Source organism: Trachinotus anak, unplaced genomic scaffold (genome assembly GCF_046630095.1).
Source record: "Trachinotus anak isolate AG129_WGS33_773 ecotype Australia unplaced genomic scaffold, CSIRO_AGI_Tana_v1 ptg000021l, whole genome shotgun sequence".
Lineage (NCBI taxonomy): Eukaryota > Metazoa > Chordata > Actinopteri > Carangiformes > Carangidae > Trachinotus > Trachinotus anak.
The window spans coordinates 1,326,680-1,347,997 of record NW_027273872.1 but is presented as its reverse complement, the minus strand read 5'-3'; the positions used below and the strand labels follow the sequence as shown (position 1 = coordinate 1,347,997).

The 21,318-nt window shown below is 42.2% G+C and overlaps 2 protein-coding genes across 7 annotated transcripts in view; one reads left to right on the top strand and one right to left on the bottom strand.

Moving 5' to 3' along the window:
• macrod1 (mono-ADP ribosylhydrolase 1) overlaps positions 1 to 21,318 on the top strand; it is a 102,178-nt gene that overhangs the window by 5,478 nt on the left and 75,382 nt on the right. The gene's annotated exons all lie outside the window — the stretch shown is intronic.
• The window catches only part of flrt1b (fibronectin leucine rich transmembrane protein 1b), a 33,364-nt gene continuing 27,367 nt past the window's right edge, over positions 15,322 to 21,318 (bottom strand). The window contains exon 3 of the mRNA XM_071506814.1: positions 15,322 to 20,388. Coding sequence (XP_071362915.1) covers positions 18,175 to 20,373 — 2,199 coding nt within the window. The 5' untranslated portion in view covers positions 20,374 to 20,388 and the 3' untranslated portion in view covers positions 15,322 to 18,174. The remainder of the gene's footprint in view (positions 20,389 to 21,318) is intronic.

Sequence of the window (21,318 nt, the reverse complement as noted above, 5' to 3'; positions counted from 1 at the left end):
CAGAGATGCACACACACTCCTCTGTGTGGGTGTAGCCACAGATACAGACGTGAATTAACAGGTGGAGGCTGCTCCACCCTCCTTACTCCCTTCCTTCTTTCCTTTCCTCACTCAGAACTCATTGATCAGGTAAGCAGGGCGTTGCAGGGAGGCTGGGTGCACGTTGTTTGTTGTTTGTGTCGCTCTCAATAAAGATTGGATTTACAGTAACTCTCCACTCCTCCTCCTTTTCCTCCTCTTCTCCTCCTCCCCCTCCGCCTCCCTCCCTCCCTCCCTCCACACTTTTACAGCTCCTGGCTCCTGCCCACTCCTATAAAACACTACAAACATAAAAACCCACAAGCACTTAAGAGCCGTCCTGGTGAGGGGGCGGGGGGCAGAAACATCCTCCTCTTTACACCCCTCAATCACTCCGTCCGGAGAAGGAGAGAGAGATGGAGGGGAGGATATATTGTCTCTGATGGGCGAGCTGATTAAGATGGATTGCGCAATGAAATGTCGTTGGAGTGATGAGTTCTTGGAGTGTGTGTGTGTGTGTGTGTGTGTGTGTGTGTGTGTGTGTGTGTGTGTGTGTGTGTGTGTGTGTGTGTGTGTGTGTGTGTGGATACGACGTCTCAGCAACTAACTTTGCATTAAAACCTTTTTTCAAATTGATTAAATGCAAATTTGCTTAGCTCTACTGAGCTGCATTTTCACTCGCTAAAGTTTTATTCCTTATTTTCATTCCAGCTCTTACTTTCAGCCGCCGTAGTGTTTATCGTGTCTGACATTAAATGCCATTTATTTCTGGCCTACCTTTTTCTCTGCATAGAATTGAAATTTAATTGAAAAAGATTTAAAAACTAGACTGATAAGTCCTCTCAGTATTTTTGTGTAATGTCCTTTTTTCAGTGGAGCTAACTCGGTGTGTGAGAGTAAATGCAGCGACAGAGGAGGCTGATAAATCTTCCAGGCTAGACTATAAAAAACTGTCCCTAAAATTAAGCCGTGCACCGTCAAGTGATAAAGAATATTCTGGTCCTATCTCAGTCTATAGAGCTGAACCACTTGTCATCATCACAATTTTTTGCTTGCTGAGTCTGTGGAGTGTGTGTGTGTGTGTGTGTGTGTGTGTGTGTGTCTGTGTCTGTCACACCTTTGCATGTGTTTAGATGCATTGACAAGATTATATACATATGTCTGCATGTGCACAGCTGCACCTGCCTGTGCCAGAAACAGACGGCACACAGTCCTGACTCTGTGTGTGTGTGTGTGTGTGTGTGTGTGCATGAGATAGGGTCTCCCAGGTTTTCCTCTGCAGGTCAGAGATAAAGCTGTTGGTTGGCACTGGAAACCCACTCACTGTGGCGACAGCTGAGAGATACAAGATTACAGCCAATAGTTTTCCTGGCCTGCAGGTGACATGCAGGATGAGCGAGAGAGAGCATCTATAGACTGTACTGTAACTTCCACACTGATAAGAAAGAAAGATAGAAAGAAAGCACTGATGGACGGATGAGGAGATGAATAGCAAGGACAGGAAGGGAACAAACATCAGAAAGTCAGGAAGCAGGTGAAGGGCAATAACTTCATGTCTCTGCAAATTCCTTTAAATATGTCATGTTTCCATCAGCACGGCGTCACTGTGATGTAGGTTTTTAAAAAGGAACATTCTGGCTCAGAAGGTCGAGCATTTCTTCTGTAAATTACAAACGAGCGTGTTATGACTTAGAGCAGCCTCGAAAAGCTGAGTGATTTTCACCGAGTGAACCTGATCAAAACCTGAATCTCATCTATAAAGATGATTAAAGTTTGCATGTGCAGTCGGTCAGAAGAAAGAAGAAAGTCAGACGCAGACTCAGCTCAAAGTCAAATGACAGCATCAAGTAGCACAAATCAAGTTTGTCTTGTGATCAATTTAAGAAGCAGAGGACGGCCAAAACAACAGCCAAGCTCGTTACACATATTGCATTTGCTGTGTGAAATAGTCCGTCGGCTTTTTCCCCCCAAAAGGTTAATGATAAATGAACAGAAAATACATATATATGTTTAAAATTTCTTTTAGAGCTGCAACAGTTAGCTGAATGACAGAAAATTAAGCAGGAACTGTTTTAAATGATTCATTAATTTTCTTTATTAAATCTATATGAGTCACTTGAATGTCCTGAGGTTGAACAAATTGAAGCCATCGTCGTGGATGGAAAGAAATTTGTTTTTCACTGTTCTTCACTATTTCATAGACTAAACAATTAATGAAAAAAAAGAAACTGGGAGATTAATCATCAATAAAAAACTATTAGTTCCTGCTGTAATCTTTTTATGACGTTAGTGTCAGGTTTGCACGCCGTCACTATAAAGCCTGATGTGTTCATCAGATGACATTATCAGGAATAAAGGAACAAAAGGTTTCTTTGAAAATTATGTCTCATCTTAAATCGAAATAATCAGAACAGCAGAGCCCTTCAAATATCACCTTAATGTTTCATTATTACAATGCACTGTATGAGGATGGATGCACGGGTAGTCGTCAATAATTGAACATCAGTGTTTTTTGAGCTTGGATGCTTCCATCGGCTGCAATATATTCAACCCAACCCAGCGGAGGAGCATCATTTATTGATTCCAGACGATGGCCGAGAGCTGCAGCGGGGCAGGTTGTGGGGCTCGGGGGTTGTAGAAGGGAGTGGGGTGTTGGGAAGGCATGGATGACTGGAGTCAGACAGACAGACAGGCAGACAGGCAGAAGGACATCGGCTGTAACAGCTGGAGGAGAAGGGTGAGAGGGATGTGCTCAGTGATCCTGTTTGGTGATTTCAAGAGGATAAAATAGGCGAACCCTCGGCTCTGCAGGTGGAGCCCGGTACAAGAGCATTACCCTGCACTGGCACAGCGTCACGCTCCTTCTGCAAGGCTTCACTGATTCTTAGCTGGCTTTGTCAATGGGGCTTAGCGCTGTGCTTAGCGCCGAAATCAGCCTGGCAGACGTCCCTGCTTTCGCCATGCTGCTAGAGTGTGTATGGAAGATTGTCAGGCCTGACTTGTTGTTTTAAATTGCTTCAGAGCGACTAAAATTATTTCTCAGATTTCACCTGAGCTGCATTTTTGTCATTTGACTGGAGTAATAGGGGACATACAGCTGGAATATTTGCATGCTTAACCACTTTATGAGGGATTTTCCAGCATCAGGCCAAGGATTAAGTGATTTTTTTTCTCTGATGTATTTTGAATGCCACAGTATCTACTCCAGTTTTTAGTGCTTAAGCTGTTGATAGTGTGTTTGCTTTAAGTATGTACATCATGTCGCAGTCATTAGAGGATAATCAAGTTGGAGCCAGCTGTAGTATTTGCTTGAGGAATTAATGTTTTCAAGGCGGCGTTTCATCTGTAGTTGACTGCCACTTTGTCATGAAGTCATTTATCTGAGGTATCTTGCCTGAGGTATCGGAGGCAAGTTGTTGTGATCCACCCAGGCTCCCCGGTCGGACCAGAGGTCTGAGGAGGTGATGGAAAGCCCAGAACAGAGACTCCTCATGCTGCTGAGGTCCCACAGGCTCTGCACTGCGTGTTCTCTATCTCTCCCTTTGCTGCAGTTACCATACATCTACCCTAGAGCCCTTGTCAGCTCCTCTTAGGACAGGCTCATATTACAAGATGCAAAATGTCACACTAAGTTTGCTTTTACAAATATATTACATGTGTGCATCTAAGAAAACATCAAAACAGAGACTATAAAATGGGCCTGACTGTGTGTGTGTGTGTGTGTTTTGAATGCTTAAATTGAAATAAGATAAAATTAAAATCTTCCTCTTCCTCTCAGCCTACCTTTCAGCCTTATTAAAAATTAATTTAGCGAGAGTTGTATTGTTTATTCAAACATAAAATCAGCTCTCATGCTGCTGTTATGGAGCAGCGCAGGTCACAGATCCCTCATGAACTGCACTCCCTCTCCCTGCTGTAGTAACTGTACTTCCTTAGCTCCGGTTCCTATAGCAGTATCCCCACTACGCTGACTTTGTGTTTTGTGAAGCAGCGCTAATGGACACGCTCTCACAATATGCCCGTCAGCTGTCAGTACACACAAGCACTTACAGAGGCAAACGGGCATTACCGATGCTGCCTCAGTTTCAGAGTAAATATGATGTCTCTGCCCTGTCACAGCCACCTCTCCACTCCACCAGCTACTAAACAGGGCTGAAAGTACCGTGGTGAGCACCAAGCAGAGAGACGTTCACATGTTGTTGTTTTTAATGGAAAGAGGATTTGCTGTGTGAGAGCCAATAAAAGAATGTGAGGGGAAAATCCATGTGAGTCAGTTTGATCTGTGTGGATTTTAATCAGGGAGGTCAGCAGTAGGTGGGGGGGTGATGGGCGGGGTCGCAGGCAGGACCATATGTACCTGTTGTACCACAAAGAAAAGTGAAAGGTTTACAGTGATTTAACAGAATCACATGTTCCTGAGCTGGTGAATATTTAGAGTTAGTCGTTGAATGGAGCAGCTGCTGATTTAGACTCATATTCTCACATTGATAACATTTCCATTATCTCATAGTAGAGCTGCAACTCACAGTTATTTTCACTATTGATTAATCTGCCAAGTGCTTTGTTAATTAATTGATGACTCACTGAGTTGAAACTATGCCAGAAAATAGTGAAAAATTCTCTGAGCCCAAGGTCCTGTTGGCAGTGGATGTGAGGTAAAACAACGTCTGTGACTGGGGGATCAGCAGTGGTGAGAGACGTACTGAGAGCTTCTACTTTAGTAAAGTAGAAACTACAGAAATACTCCACTTTTATTATCAGTCAAATGTGTTTAAAATATCAAAAGTAAAAGAGCTCATTAGGCAGCAGAATGGTCTCTATATTAGTGTTATATAAAAACTGTGTTATTATTATTACTGATTCATCAGTATGTGTTGACATGCTGTTGCTGGGTGAGGTGAAGCTGATTTTAACTACTTTACATAATATTGTGTATCTCAGTCGAAAAACAGTGGAAATTAATCATGTTTTTGAATGTAAAAGCATTTTGAATCTAACTAACTCCTGCTGTCAGATAAATGAATTTGGATTGAAAAAAATAAAACAATACTTCATGACATGTAGTGGAGTAAAAGGAGAAAGCAGCACGACGCCTCAAACTGAACCTAAATACAGTACTTGACTCAGTTATACCTCACCACTGGTCATCAGTCCTAACACACAAACAGAGCAGGAGAGATTGGCAGGTGTTTTACTAAAAAAGGCCGACAAACGGGCACGAGAAGCAGCAGGTGGAAACATGTTGGCCGGACATGAAGGAAAAGATATTTTCCCTGATTGTCAAATATTCAGATCAGACCAAACAAAGAAACCTTCACATTTCAGAGCCTGGAACCAGCTGGAATTACTTACATGACTAAATATACTTGTCGAAATTGCTGCTGATTCATTTACAGTCAATTGAATATAGAATGAATTGAATGATTCAGGCTTTATAGGCTGTAGTGTGGACTTGATCATGTCGTCCATCGCCTCCCTGGACCCTTTAAATCCTTGACTGGATTAAAGGTGTAAACACAGCAGCTACAGTCTCAACAGTAAATGTTCTTTCATATATATTTTTGTTTTGAAGGTGAAGACTGGGCTTTATGGAAGCTGTGTAATATACAAGGTTTGTGAAATTAGAAATTAAATGTAGATCTTTCATGTTAGAGTAGCCTGTCACAAAGGAGACATGGTTGCTGTAATTACCCTGTGCAGTGATATTGCTTCTGGGCAGAGCTATATTTAAACTATAATAGTTTCTCTCTGTATTTATTTTGACGATTTTCACTAAAGCTGTTTTTTGTGATTTTATTTAAAACTACCTGTCAGATAATTACTGTAACACACCCTGCTGCAGTGGATTGTTTTTGTCGGGAAGGTAAGTGAAAGGCTGTAGGTGTTTGTAGTATCTTTAAGGCTGTAGATGATTTGAGCCCCGTCACTGAGAGGAATCATCGAGATGCTCTGTTTGAGACTAACGTTTGGTTTCATGTTCAGCTGTAGATTTCTGCTTATTTTTTCTAGTCTTTTATAAGGTTTGCTCACATGCTCACTCTCGTCTGTTTAGAGCTTAAATCTAGATGACTGCATCTCATACTTTTCATCGCGGCGCTGAGGTCGTGTTGTTATGTCCACTCTGTCGTCTTGTATCTGTGTCTTTGCCGTGGGTGAATTTTTAGAGGCTGCAGAGGCTCTGCGTGAATTCAGACAGTGCTGCTGCTCTAGTTTTCCAGTCCAGATCTGTCGGAGTTAATTACAGTACAACTGTCAGAAAGAGCACTTTACTGGTCATTTGGGCAGCGACATTAATGGTCTCTGTGCACTGAAAATTTTGAGCTTTCAAGGTTCAGTGCCCTGAGTTTCCGCAGGATGCTCCAATGTCCAGTTTGTGTCTCAATTTGAGTGCGGAGATGGAAAAAAGCTTCACTGCTGGTTTGTGCATCTCCAGAGTTTCAGCCTCCCTCCCTCCCCCTTCTCGTTCTCTTCCATTTAGACATCATCGCAGGGCCGTGACCTCAGAGGAGCGAGACATTGGCACCAGACAAACGGGCTTCAGTTTACAGCTTCAGATTGATTTACACCCTGACACTGAGAAGTTAACATAACCTTGGAGAGTTAATCCCTAATGTTGTCCGGGTCAGTAAATAAGCGGAAAAAGAAAAGCCAAACTGAAGGAGTTTGCAGAAAGGCTCATTCGTGCTAATTATTTCTCTCCCACCCCTCCCTTGTTAAAAGCTTTCCCACCCCTCCAATCAATCGCCACTTTAGCGAGCAGGAAGGGATGGAGGAAGTGCGAGCCTCATTAGTCTGATTGGGCCGATGTGGGAGATGGAAAGAGATAGAGTGAATGAGGGAGTAAGAGAGAAAAGGAGTCAGCTTGATCATCAGGACTTGGCCCATCAGAGCTTCTGTTATCAAGACAAGTGCTGCATTTCAATGTGTTTTGCAGAGTTGTGACTCCTGGTGGAATTAGAGATGATCTTCTGATGAAACCTGCGCCGAAGCGGAAGCCGTTGATGGAGTTTGATAGTTTTCCATTTCTGTGGTAAAGTTAAAGATCACGGTATCAAAGCTGACGCACAGAGGGAGAATGATTGAGGCTTTAATGGTTTAACATGCTTCAAACAAAGGTTGGTGATGTGTCGTCTGACCAGGTCTAACAGCAGAAGTGTGTGTTCCTCTTTTTAACGGCGAGGTGAAAAACCTCTGTATGGCTGCGTCCCACCTCCCTGACCTCTGTGAGGAAACGTACTGGACGTTGTACAAATGTGCGCCGCTGATTTCAGTTCAGCTCCTGAGGCAAACTGCAGGTGAAGAAGAGCTGATCAGTGTAGTTCAGTGGTGGATTTCTGAAAAGAAATAATATCGACATGGATCGCGATTACAAAGAATTTACTTCACCTCTGATTAATATAATTTAATGATTGATATAATATAATCTTTAGCATGTATCTAAGTGTTAATACATCAGCAGCAATAAACACATTCAAATTTAAGTTTGATGAACACAGACTAAGATTACCTGACCACTACTTGTTTGAGTTACAGTTAGCAGATTTTCATTAATAATAATCTTTACTTAACTTTTCTTTCCAATAATCTGTTTTTGGTTATAAACATGTTTATTTTTCTCCTGTGTTTCATGTAAATCCACTCTGTGCTCTGTGCCTGGTTATAAAAGGGGGAGAATTTCCTCTGCAGAAACTGACAGTTGCATGACCACAGTAAATCTGACAGGATATATAATCAGCCTCTGTTAACATGTGTCCTCATGTTATTTATGCAATCCTCCCATAGATGCATATGCAGCGAGGGGAGATGTGCACCTTGCAAACACTTGCACAGATGACAAGTGACTCCAGCCTGTTGTGTCTGTTTGATAAATACATCACATCTGTTTTGGGCCCAACGCTTCATGTCTGTGCCTGAAGAACTGGAGCGACAGGCTGAGTAAAGTGTCTTTTGCATGTCGTTGTTCAGTAACTGGATACGGATGGAGTAAGTGTGTCCACGGGGGGACAGTCCACCTTTGATGGTGCTCGGTTGTACACATGAAAACAGACTGAAGTAGTTGTGTGAAGAATGAAAGAAGAAATGTTAGTGTCACTCCTCTGCTCACATAGCCAGGGAAGTGAAGTGAAGTCAGTTATTAGTTAATTTATAGAGCACGTTTATGAGGGGATTTAAAAGTGGTGATAGCTGGAGGAGACCTAACAGTTTGGGAGCGGCAGTGGAAAAGTCTCAGAGTGGGAACGTGGTGGATCATAGACGTGAGCTGTGTCAGTCTGTTTACTGCTTCACAAACAAAACCATCGAAGAAGAAGCTAATAGTTGATCTGTCAGGTGCTTTGTGTGAAGCGTTCTGAGGCCACTTCACTTTCAGAACTGCAAACTAAATGTGACCAGAGCTGTTGATGTGGCATAAAGTGAGTCTGCTGAGGTTCGGCTGACAAACATCTTTCTTTATGTCGGGCAGAGTTCAATTTTATGTGCTGTCTCACTTAATGCACTCCTTAGTATAACTATAATCGTTTGCATCCCCAGTTCTTTATGACAATAATAGTGTGCTGCCTGCCCTTTTTTCCAAATATTGCTTTTAGTGCCAGATCAGTAATCAGTCCAGCATCAAGGCTTTGGCCGTGCATCCAGAGTCCTCGTCTCCTTGGCTGCTCAGGTCGAATACTTGAGCAGTTCCAAATACACACACATTAAGTTCGGCCACAATCACCTAATAAATGGCTTTTTTAAATGAGTTTATCAACCTTTGATGATTGATGTTTTTCATTTAGACTTTTGACATTTAAATTCAACCAAGTTTCACTGAACTGGCTGTGCAAATAATTCTGACGAGAACTGAGACACACAAAACGGAATGAGAAAAAATTAGATATGGAAATTAAAAGCACATTGGGGGAAGATTATCCTCATTGCAGGCAGTGTTATTTGAATAATAAAGTATAATGCAGCCTGACAAAGCCTCCATTTTCTCTCATCTTTGTAATCATAGCTTAGTGAACAAAGTACAAAGGATGTATCACTGTAACCTCCAGAACGGGCTTTGAACTGACGCTGAGTCCTCTTCCCCTCTCTCCACCAGCAAATACAAGGGGCGCTCATTGTCTGCTCATGTGTCCTCATCACAGACAATGTTTTTGTCCCATAATCACACACATGGACAAGCAGAGAGTACAGGGAGTACACACAGCGCACACTGCACACAATTACAGTCTTGTAATTATCTATCAGGCGTTGGTGCCCGATGCTCAGGCTGTCGGCCCTGCTGCATTATCAGAGCTTAGGAAATGACAAGACTATTTATAGGAGCTATTTATCCACTTATCTTGTTGTTGCCGTTGTCCACAGGTGGAGCAGGCAGCCCCGGTTACAGCGGGACTGACTGACGGGTTGATCAATCGGTGTGTACAGTGAGCTTTCACAGATCAAAGGGTAAAGATAGTGTGTGTCAAACAGCCTTTACAGTTTCTAATGATGAAGTTCAGAGGAGAGAGACTCAACTTTTGGTTGTGGCCTATCATGCTAATCCCAGTTACATCCTGTTACACACTTTACTGAGCTTTTAAAGTGGTGATTCAACCATTTTATTCAAATTATTCCAGATAATTAAATCATAACATTTTATTTTTTTGAGATCTCAGGACAAACAGTTGGTTTCTGTGCAGAACATTTACAATCTGATGTTTGGTTTTTGATGCGTCGAAGACAAACTGAAAACAAACAAACTGCAGGTTTGTTTTTCATAGAAAACATGTTGAGGCCATAATGATGATTCATGACACCATGTACTTCCTGTATCTTCTGTAAGACCCACATTGGTTTGTGGATTTGTGGTCCGCACGTTTATGTGCGAGCTCGTTATCCGTGTACATGTTGTTAATCTTTGCACATAATTTTGTGTGTGCACTGTGAAAAAGTCTGACTCGAGATTTTACTCTGCTAAACTGACTATAATGTAAAAGATGCTCATGTTCGTTTTTTCTGGGCTTTTTGTCAATGGTGTTACAAGAGTACAAAACATAGATTTAATTATTATATTTTATATTTATAATTTCAGCATTCTTACAATACAATAATACATTATATTTGACTGTGAAAGAAAAAAAGTAAAATTTGAATAAATAAAGAATCACTGCATACAAATACAAGATAAGTTCAGGATTTTTGAGGCTGGAGTTTAAAATTCTTTTTATTTAATATATTAGTCTTTTTTTTGTTTTGTTTTTTTAAATAAACACAAATACACAAAATGTTTTATTAAGAATCTCTTAAACTTCCTGCTGGATAAACTTTAATATCAACACTCTCTAGATTTTCTCAAACAGTATTTTCAACATTTCTCTACTTGTTTCTTAGTGGCTGACATATTTACTGATACAGTTTGTCTTTAATAACCTAATATTGGCCAACAGACTGTGTTTGTTCGTTTTTTTATTAGTATTTTTAGTATTAGTATTTTTTTAAGTATTTTGGGTATTTTATATCTTTATTACCAGGTTCACAGGAGGGATGTGACAGGAAGTGGCATAGAGCAAATATAATATAATATAACATAATATAATATAATACAGTATAATAATAGACCAGACTCAAGTCAGGGCTGCAGCTAATGATTATTTTCATTATCACTCAATCCTCTGACTATTTTGTTTGACTATAATGTTTGAATCAATTAAATGTTTAAATGTTGAGCCAAAGGTGACTTGTTCAGACAGTTTGCTTCATCTGACCAATTGTCAAAATATTATCATATAAGGCAAATAAAATGGGTCAGATCCTGAGGTTTCAGGGCCTGGGTACAGAGAATATTATCATATTATCATTATATATAATAGTTGCAGATGAATTTTCTGTTGACTAATCAATTCATGCTCTGGCCTTGACCACTGGACCACCAGGATGCACTCATTTATTATGTTTTAATAGCCTTTGGACAACAGAGTTCAACAGAGGAAGAAGACAGAGAATACAGAGCTTGTTCAGGAAATATTCATAGTTGTTTTGGTCTTTTCACTGGATTTATTGACAAAAATAAAAATATAGAATATCACCTTACACCTGCCTTATACTAGAGCAGCTCAATAATTTTTTCCTTGATTTAGAGTAGAATAAGAATATAAAGCTAAGTATTTGTTGATATTTTTCATGCCTGTGTTTCCAGCCTTGAACCAGGCTGTTAGCTTTAAATGACTGAAATGTCCAGCAGCCACTGTGTGCACTGGACCTCTGCTATGATCACAATCCACTTTGTGGCATTTTCAACTCAGTGATGAATAATTTACTGTTCTCCTGGAATTCATCTATTTATTTTCTGGCTGCGATGTGTTTGCCTGTGCTAAAGAAAGGCTGAGAGTCAGTACTCCACAGAAATCACAAGTTGCCATAACTACAAGTGCTGAGGTCTGTGAGTGGTCCAGAGTGGAGCTCCAGAGAGGTGGGCAGTAAGCCGACCACGAGCGAAGGATGAGAGACCACATCCAGCAGCAGCCTGCCACCTTCACAGCCTGCTCATGTAGGCAGTGAATGGTTTATAATAGAACAGGAATCCATCAGTTATTCACTTAATGTCAGCCAAGGACAGATAATGAGGGAAACAGTACAAAGACCACTTAAGGTTATAAATGCCTTTAATTGTCTTTGTTTTCAGATGCTCTTTTTCCTAACAACGCAGTTACAAAAAATCTTGTCGTATACAGGCTCATTATTAAACAAATTAAAAGATAAAACACAAGACTGGGAAATTGAATAGAGGACATTTGCAGTACAAGAGTACAATTACAAGTACAATTTAGTTATCTTTTTGTACATGCTGTCAGTGTGGTTGTGGCAGAAGTTCTTTTGGAAGGTTTTTCCCTCCCTTTCAAAGAGACATCTCGCAGCAGCACCAAAGTGTCTCTCTGACAGACATCCGTATTCATACAGTTGGTGTTGTTGTGATCCCCTGGAGGCTGGAGGTCTTAGTTTGCTCTCTGCCTTCTTTATTCTAGTGACGTCGTCTCCATCCGTCGCTACAAGGGAACCCAGACCACCACAGCTTAATGTTTTGTAGCTGTTGTTGTTGTTGTTGTTGTTGTTGTTGAGTCACTTCACACCTCTGAGGTTTCACTGGTTTCTTGCAGTGTGTCTGTGTGAGGAGAGGCCTGTCAGAGCTTGTTATCCAGCTCCACCCTGGTCCTTCGGGACCACGAGTCCCCTGTCACTCAGGTACACAGGTGTGTGTCTGACAACAGTGACTCTCAAAATTAATTCAACATTCATGTACGTGTTCGTCTTGAGTTGGATTTACAGCTGAGGTGAGGGTTAGAGGTTGTAAATCTGTATATGTGGAATCTTATTTCAACTTGAGCTGTGCTTTGTGCGTGCGTGTGTTGATGTTTATGTACAGCGTAGCTATTTCTTTGTGTTCTTTCAAGTGAGCAGGTCCCAGAGCTCCCATGTCTGTATATTGCATCTGTTTATGTCTTTCTCCACTGTGCACTCGACTGGTCTGAGTTCAGTCTGCATCTGGAAAGATACATGAACTTGTGATCAGTCCCACGCTGCTGTCTAATCTTTAATCTGCCTTCAGTGAATACCTGAAATTTGTAGGAACAGTTGTTTCCAAACGAACAGTGCAAAAACATGGCAGTGCTGTAATTTATTCTGTCGATTGTTCATAGCTGGGGAGATGTGTATATGCATGCATACATATATTTACCCAAATGCATGCATTTATAGGAATACATTGACCTTTTGCTGAAGGAGCGTATAATGCATGCAAACAGTGGAAGACATTTTACTATGCAGGGCAGATTTACATCATCCTGACAGCACTGTGGTGGAGAAACTACTGAGCATGGAGTTCAGAACGCAGCTGACCATTTTATTGCACATCAGTGAGTGGAGATCATCTGTTAAAAACATAGAGGCCAAGTCTTCAAAGATGCACTGAATTAGAGGAAGATGATGCTTGTGTTGCTCGTGCTGTTGTGCTTGTATATCTGCTGTATATTGTTATTTTCCACCAAAATAATAATAATAATAACAATAGTAACATAAACAGCTCTGATAAACTAACAATACAGGAAACAGTTTATGTTGCAGGTACGTCACAGTTTAAAGGAATTCAGGCTCAGGAGACTCATCGTAAAGTAATAGAAGTAAAATCAGGCCCAAGATAAAACACAGGCTGCCAGACTCTGTAGAACTGATCTGCTTTAGAATACTTCAGAGGTTCCAGAAGAACCAGCTCAAATATAACTTTACACCAACCCTCAACAGAAGGGCCCTTATCACTGGTCCACTGGTCCACTGTGATAATATATTTTTCCTAGCAGTAAAAGTAAGAATGTTATATAACCTTATCTGAGCTACACTAGCTATGATTCTATTTGGTGCCAAAAATCAAAGACATTGGATCCATTTCTAAATATTTGTCAAATATTTTTTCCCACACTCTAATTTATGACACGACCACAGGCAGTGGGTTAAGGTCGGTATTTTGTTTTTCATTGAGACACAGAGGAGGAAGTGAGGGATTGAAACAACGCCTGTGATCAGGGGAGGTGTGTATGTGGATGATTTAGGTCAAGTACAGATGGAGAACTCTGAGGTGTGACTCCAAATATTCTCATGTGTCCTCATCAGGAGTCACTGATGATTCCTTCTCCCGAGCACCTTTAATGCTCTGTGTATTAGCAGGACAGATGCCAAACATCACAGCGTAGAGCGAACGTCCCTGCTTGTTCAAACAGCAGCTTCTCAGCAGCAGATTTCTCAGGGTGATTTGAAAAGATCATACAGTTAATGATTATTTGCAAGAAATGAAAAAATGTTGTTGGTATTTCTTCATCAGTTATTTAAAATGACATTAGACTATTAGTTGGGTTATATCTGTGTTATCCTGTTGCCGGAAGCCAGGAGACATTGTGGTAAGTTAATGTAATGTTTGGGGTTCAGCATCTTGCCCACGGGCATGTCGGCTGCAGGAGCTGGGAATCGAACCACTGACCTTCTGATACGTGGATGACCTGCTCTACCTCCAGCCACCCCAACTATTTAACTCTTTCAGGACCCTATTGTATTTATTAGAGGAATCATTTGATAAAGCAGCCTGGGTAATGTATTCAATTTGAACAGGGCCAAACAGGAAGTGAGTTCAAATACACTACATCTTATTTTACCAAATAATGGAACAAAATTAGCTTCGTACAACAGATGACAAAAATATCTGAATGGACAAACCTGAGAAAGAGGACAAAGTTTTAGCCTCTGATTTGTGGAAGTTTATCTTAGATCCAGAAAATCTACAGTTTGACCTTGATCGTGTTGAGAGCTGAGACTGAAGCTCTGGGTTAGATAAAAGCACTAGTCATAAGAATACAGTTACAGAGATTTAATCAGTGATTTACGTACATTTCCTTCTTCCTGAGTACAGTATCAAATTTTTTGATAGATGATGCACGAGTAGATGTAAATTAATGGAGGCATATCTGAAAAATCTACTTTGGTTCAATTTGTTTCAAAGCAAAAATAAAATTCTGACTCAGCACAGATGTACCCGAGTCTCTGTGTATACATCTTTTTGTTGGGTCTAATGTGAGTTAGAATAATTAAGATGGAGGGTTAGATGCTAGATAATGGAGTGTGACAGTGAAAGGCCTCGTAATGACTGATGAAAACCTCAAACTGGAGATACAGCTGCATCACATCCTCAGTACATTACCTTTAGATAAATATTCATATAAAGTCTGTTCTCTGTTTCTAGACACAAACAGCACAGACTGTACGACAAACCACTTTTATCTACATACAGTATATTTCCTCCTCCTTCACAAACACCCATCACAGGCAGTTACTCCAAGATGGACACTTATACACTCCCCTGTTCGTTATATTGATCCATGCTTACACAAGCATTAGCACTCACTTAGAATGAGAGGCATGTCTTCACCCAAACAGAGGTTCAGAGAACGAACACATGCACTCTCATGCACTCACAACCTCAAGCTAACACAAACACATCTGAGGATAAAAACACATGCGTCTGCTTTTGCCCGGCAGATTCTTCCAAACGGAGCCGGAGCGTGCAGCAGCTGATGTATTCATCCAGTGTGTGTGATTTAACGAGGTCTGCTCCATCATCTCCTCATACATCATATTAATAATCTGAGCTTCCCATTGATTTTTATTTTTCTAAAGACTTCCCAGTGTATTATTTGATAAATCCAGCCTTTGTTTCTGATTTAATGACCCCCCCCCCCCCCCCCCCCCCCACACACACACACACACACACACACACACAAAGAGAAGTCATGAAACTGCTTTTCCTTTTAGAGTCTTTATTCATCTGCGTAGAAAAAAAGACAACAGACCAATAAATGGAACAGCGTTTGCACCCATTTTTATGTTTATACATAAGAGTGTTTTCATTACCACATCTGAGGGTGACATTTTTAAAGGAAAAGGATTTCTACACAGAACGAAAGGAAGCTTCAGTGCTCTTAAAAAAACCAGAAACAAAAACAAATGCAGTCATAAATTAAAAACCTCACGTTGGAGCTTCCAATATTCCTGTTGCACAGTAACACAGGCTGGAAAAGAGAAAGAGCTACTGAAAGTAAGAATGGGTTTCAACACTTGCAGGCTCTATCTAAATCACGCCTCCCCTTCCTCCCCTCCACAGCCTCACTCTTTATTTTGTCTGTCACAACTCTTTCCTCTCTCTCGTTAAATCTCTGGCTGTTTGTTAGTGTTTTCCTTTGAAGTTCTTCTTCCCCTAAAGTACATTAGTGGGGTCAGTGAGAGTCAGTCAGAAAGCAGGTGCTGTGTGGTTGGTTTGTGTGTTTGTGTCGAGCTGCACAGTGTAGCGGTTGTGCTGCGATCCCTGTTTACACAACTGTGTCTGTTTTGTGCTAAGGCCTATAATCCTGGACAACCAGAGTCAACCAATGTACCTAATGCATCAGAGCAAGTTATAAATTTCAGTTTTTTTAAGTATGTTTTACATTTTACTTTGACTTCAGTTTAAAACACTAAAAATTTAAGTATCCTCTTCTGGGGCGAGAAACCATGAGATGATCCAGTTTAATGGGGCTGAAACTAATTATTTTCATGATCAGTTAGTCTGCCATTTATTTTTTCAATTTGTTTTGTCAAGAAATTGTGAAAAATGTCACAATTTCCTGCCTTGGGTGATTTCTTTAAATTGCTTGTTTAATCTGACTTGGAGTAAAAAAAATGGTTTTCTATCACATAAAACTAAAAAAAGCAGCAAGTACTCTCAATGAGGAAGCTGAGAGAAGGAAACAGTTTCAATTGTTACTTTAATACAACGATTAATTATGATTGCTGCAGATTAAAATTCTAACGATTCATTTAACCAACCGGTCGGTCAGTTCTACAAATTTTTTCTGTACTGTTTGGAAACTCTCACTTCAGTATTTCAGATTTTATGAGTAATAGTCAAGAGCAGCTACTTTACGGCAACGCTGCATTGTTCATATGATGTTTACATCAATGTGATGAAGAACTATAATTTGTCAGGTTCCTGATTTACTGAATTATCCAAAAGCACAATCATGTGTATAATCTATAATCGTCAGAACTTTCCCTTGAATACCAATAAAAACTGTTCCAGTTCTGTAATAACATTGAAGATCTGTTGTTATGAGGGAATTTTAGTAAACAGTAATTAGAACACAGTAGTTCTCACTTCCACCAAAAGATAAGCTGCTAAAATATTTCATTTAAATTTTCATTGAAAAAAAGATAATGGGGTTACTATTATAGGACATGTGATTAGGTTTCTCTGTCTTCATTTGCAAAGGTAATTTAGTAATGAGACCAGACCACAATAGAAACCGGGTACATGCAGCTTCTACATTTTGAGAAGGAGATTTTTAATAGCTGTTCTTCTCAAGCTCGTCATTAGAGTTTTTTCTCTGATTGTCTTGCCGTGCCTCGTCTCCTCGTGTTGTCTGACCAACATTTCTGAAATCATGATGAATCTTTGACTTGTAATGATCTTTGAAGGACGAGTGCTAACAGAGTGCAGCTGTGGGTAAAACTTGAGACGTTTTTTGGATGAAGATGTTACATTAGTCCGTCACCCCTCTTCTTCACCCCACCCACGCTCTTCTCGATCCCCCATCTTCTTTTCCTTTTGTCGGCTGTTTTACCTCCTGCCGCTGCGTTTGTCTCACTTATCTTCCTTTCTTCTTTCCTTTTCTGTCCTCGCTCTTTGCCTTAAGCCAACACACCTCTCTCAGCGTCTCTATGCTCAAAACAGCACCTTTCTTTCTCTCTGCTTGTCTCCTTTTATGTTCTCCCCCTCCATCCATCCATCTATCCATCACACCCTACTCTCTCGCTCTCTCTCTCCCTCTCATTAGTCTCCTCATGCTGTGGTTTGTGTCTCCCGTCTCTGTCAGAACTGTTATCACTGCTGTCAGCTCCCTTGACGAGAACAAAGTCGTCCTCTGCTCACGGCACCACAAAAGACATGAGAGAAATAAAAGGAAAGAGCCTCAGCCAAAAAAAAAGAGGTGGAAAGGAGGAAAAATTAAAAAGCAGGGGAGTAAACCAGAGGAGAGGAGGGGGATAGGAACACATCTTTTCATGTCAACCATGATGCATTGTCATCTGTGGGTTATAACAGCCATTGATTTCTCCCCCCTTATCCTTTTTATCTATACAGCACAGAGCTTACAGTTGGTAGGAAGGTATGAGAGCTATCTCTATACACATCAAGTGCCTTTTCCTCATATTATAAATATATCTCCCACTAAATCAGCTATGCCTAGTATATCAACCTCAAATAAGTTACTGTGTATTATTATGAGCTGAGAAGAACAGTAGGTTTGAAAGACACTGAGATATCCAAAAGAGAAAACGTAACCATTTATAACTATAAGTAGCGCTGAAAGAAGGGCCTACTGTATAATGTCGTATACAGTAGCAGAGTATAGTAGGACTGTAACTTCTGTCACTCAATAGCAATGTCCAATCACCATAGCTGAAATCAGTCTTTTCTACTTAGCAAACCAATCAGAATTGAACCAGCAGAGGCACAGAGGGTACTTTGGAAACCAAGGACAAAATGGCCACTAGCCAAGGGTCGTCATCCTTAGGAATGGCGCCTGGCGTTCGTGACGCAGGGAGTGTGTCCCTGTATCATCACGTGTAGGCATAATCTATGTCGGGAATGCCGCCCTCTCTGTAGCCACGGTTGGTGCCATAAGTGACGTGATGGTGGCTGGTTTGGCTGAGGATGGTGCCGTTGAGGCTCCCCGCTGCGTGGCTGCTCCGGTAGGTCCCGTTAGCTTGGGAGGAAGAGGAAGAGGAGGGGAAAATGGTGTGGATGTAGGTGACGTCCTCCAGCTTCGGCTGCAGTGGCTGATGGGCCATAGCCGTCATCTGAAACCCTGCAGGAGGGGCCCTGATCTCTAAGATGGAAGTGTCTTTCTTGGTGCCTGACTCTACATAGTCATCATAATGTTTTCCACCCCGACCCCTGCTGTATGAGCCTGAGTCCCCGGACATGTAACCTGTTCTCTGTCCATACCAGCAGAAGATGCCAAATATTAACAGCAGGCTTACCAATGCTGTGGCACCCCCTATGATCCCAGCCAATGGCAGGGCTGTTAGCTCTGAGTCCTGTCCCTCTTTATCTGAGCCCTCCGCTCCTGAGCTGACCAGAGCCTCCCCAGTCTCTATCTGAGCACAGGCTGGGGCCGAGTCTTTACTGTCCGTGTCCATGCTGCCAGCTCGAGATGAACCCATGCTGGAACCCCCAAAGGAGGGCTCCTGTCGTAGTGGCAGCAGACAGATGAGGTAATGTGAGCGTGGGGTGAGCTGGGTAAGGAGGTACTGTCTCCTCTCTCCAGGAACCAAAGTCTCTGTTATTGAACCGAGAGCTGCACTGCTACCCAACCTCAGCCATGACAAGCGGAAGGAGGGTGCCGGCAGTGGGCACAGCCAACTGACCAGTACACTGTCCGAAGAGAGAGGTTTTACAGTCAGCTCCAAGGCCTCCCCAGATACCTGCCCCCCTTCACTGGGAGGCAGAGGCATAACAAGGCCCGGCCGCTTGGCTCGCAGGGTAAACAGGGAACCTTGTGTGGGGACCAAGAGAGAGGTAGTGGTGGTGCTGCCGTGGGGAACTGAAGCCACTGCTTGGCCCCCTCCAGCACCATCTTCACTTCCTCCGTCTTTTTCTGCTGGGTTCACCCCGGCTCCAGTGCTGGGACCAGCAGGGGGCCCTTCGCACTGGTCCATGAGGGAGGTTAGGTCTTTTAGGGTTTGGCCCCTAACAGGCTCAGGCCCCTGACAGGTCAGACCTCTGACTGTCACTGCTGACCCCCGGCCATGGAGCCAGGCGTGTAACCAGCGAAGGTTGCAGCCGCAGTACCAGGGGTTTCCTCGCAAAAGGAGCATCTCCAGGCTTTCTGTGTCCTTCAGAAGTCCTCGGGGAAGACTGGTCAGATTGTTCCCTGACAGGTCCAGCCTCTGTAGCCGCCGCATCCCATCCAGTGTCCCCCTTGGTATGTGGGTCATTCCGTTGTCTTGCAAATGGAGTCGTACCAGGTGAGCTGAAGGCAGGTTGACAGGTGGTGACTGCAGGGCATTCCTCACCAGTGACAGCTCGGTCAGGTTGGAGAGACGGGAGAAGGTGTCATCTGCAATGCGTGTGTTTGCCAACAGGTTCCCATCCAGGACCAAGCGTCGCAGCGAGGAGAGTCCCCGGAAGGCGTGCGTGGGGATGGTGCTGATTCTGTTGTCGTCCAGTCGTAACTCTTCCAAGGAAGCTGGCAAGCCTGCCGGGATGCTTGACAGGTGATTCCGAGAAAGAAACAGCAGTCGAAGCCGTGGAGTCCCAGAAAAAGCTCTCTCCTGAATGCTAACTGTGGATATCGAGTTATCATCCAGGTGTAAACGTTCTAGTAATGGTAACTTGGCCAGTGCTGACCGCGGTAACGTTCGTATGTTATTATCCTGCAAATGCAGCTCCCGTAACGAAGGCGGGAGGTGTATAGGGAATTCATCCAGCTGGTTGGCATACAGGTAAATCACTCGTATGGAAGTGCTGCGTTCCAGTGAGGGAGGCAGCCCGGCGTTACTTAGCCGGTTGCTCTGCAAGTAGAGGATGGCAGCCGTTAACGGTAGTGGAGGAATTAGGCTGAGGCCACGGTCGTTGCAGTAGACAAAACCCTCATCACAGCGGCACACTGAGGGACAAACAATGCCCTCATCTCCCTCGCCTGTCTCCATGGCAATTGCCGCTGCCGCCAGTTCCAGCACCTCAGCCAGTAACGTGAGGCACAGGAGGAGCAGAAAGAGCCAATCGCGGAGCTCGGCAAGACTCTCAGCTGCCATGTTGGTACACAGCTCCTGATTGAAAGAGAAAAAATGGGAAACCAGATTTAAGCAAGTATAAAAATCAAAGGAGGAGTAACTAAGTTGTTGTTGTAGACATTAGTTTTAGATAAATATAGTGCAGGACAAAACCATGCAGTTAACCTCTTTATCTAAAATTATTTGACTAAAGGGCTGTATTTTCTAACTGCCCATAAACGTGAGGTTTTTTTTTTATCTCTAAAAGGGAGAAGATTTGTGGATTGAAAAGTCAAATGTAATTTAGAAGGCCTATCCACTATTATATGGGTCAGAGCGACCAAGCAGAACATAAATGGACATTTAGAGGCACAGAGCGCGATGATGGGTGGACTGAGTGGGCAAGAAAGATTACATGAATCAGAGAAGGCAAAGGGACAACACAAATGGAGAAAATTGGACAGTGACAGTTGCAGGGAGTGAAAATAAGTGAACAATTTTTTTTCCGCGGAGATTAACTGAAATGCAGTGAGTGAGTGACATGAAACTAAAATGGAGGCGAGATCGGGGACGAGGGAATCAGATTAATTGCCCACAGTGCTGTTGATAGCGTTGAAGACAACACAAGTACTAAACTTGTGACTGCGCTACATCTAACCCTCAAATAAAATTCTAAAGAGAATAGATGTGAATGCAGAAACATTCACAGGTTCCTGGCTTTGTATTCACAAACACAAGGTGTCTGTTTGAGGTTGTGACCAAAGCACACTGAGAAATGCACGTGCATATCAGTAAACATACGGAGCACAAAGCATTCACAGACAGAGCAGAGGCTCGGTACAGGCTGACATGTATAATGCATCTTTTCTTCTTGGTTGTTATTGTTCGTGAAATTTCTCTAAATTATTCACAGATTGGTCCTGAAATCCCCAGAAATGTTTCAGTGAGATGTTTTACAGAGAAGCATTTTTCTGCAACATTAATACG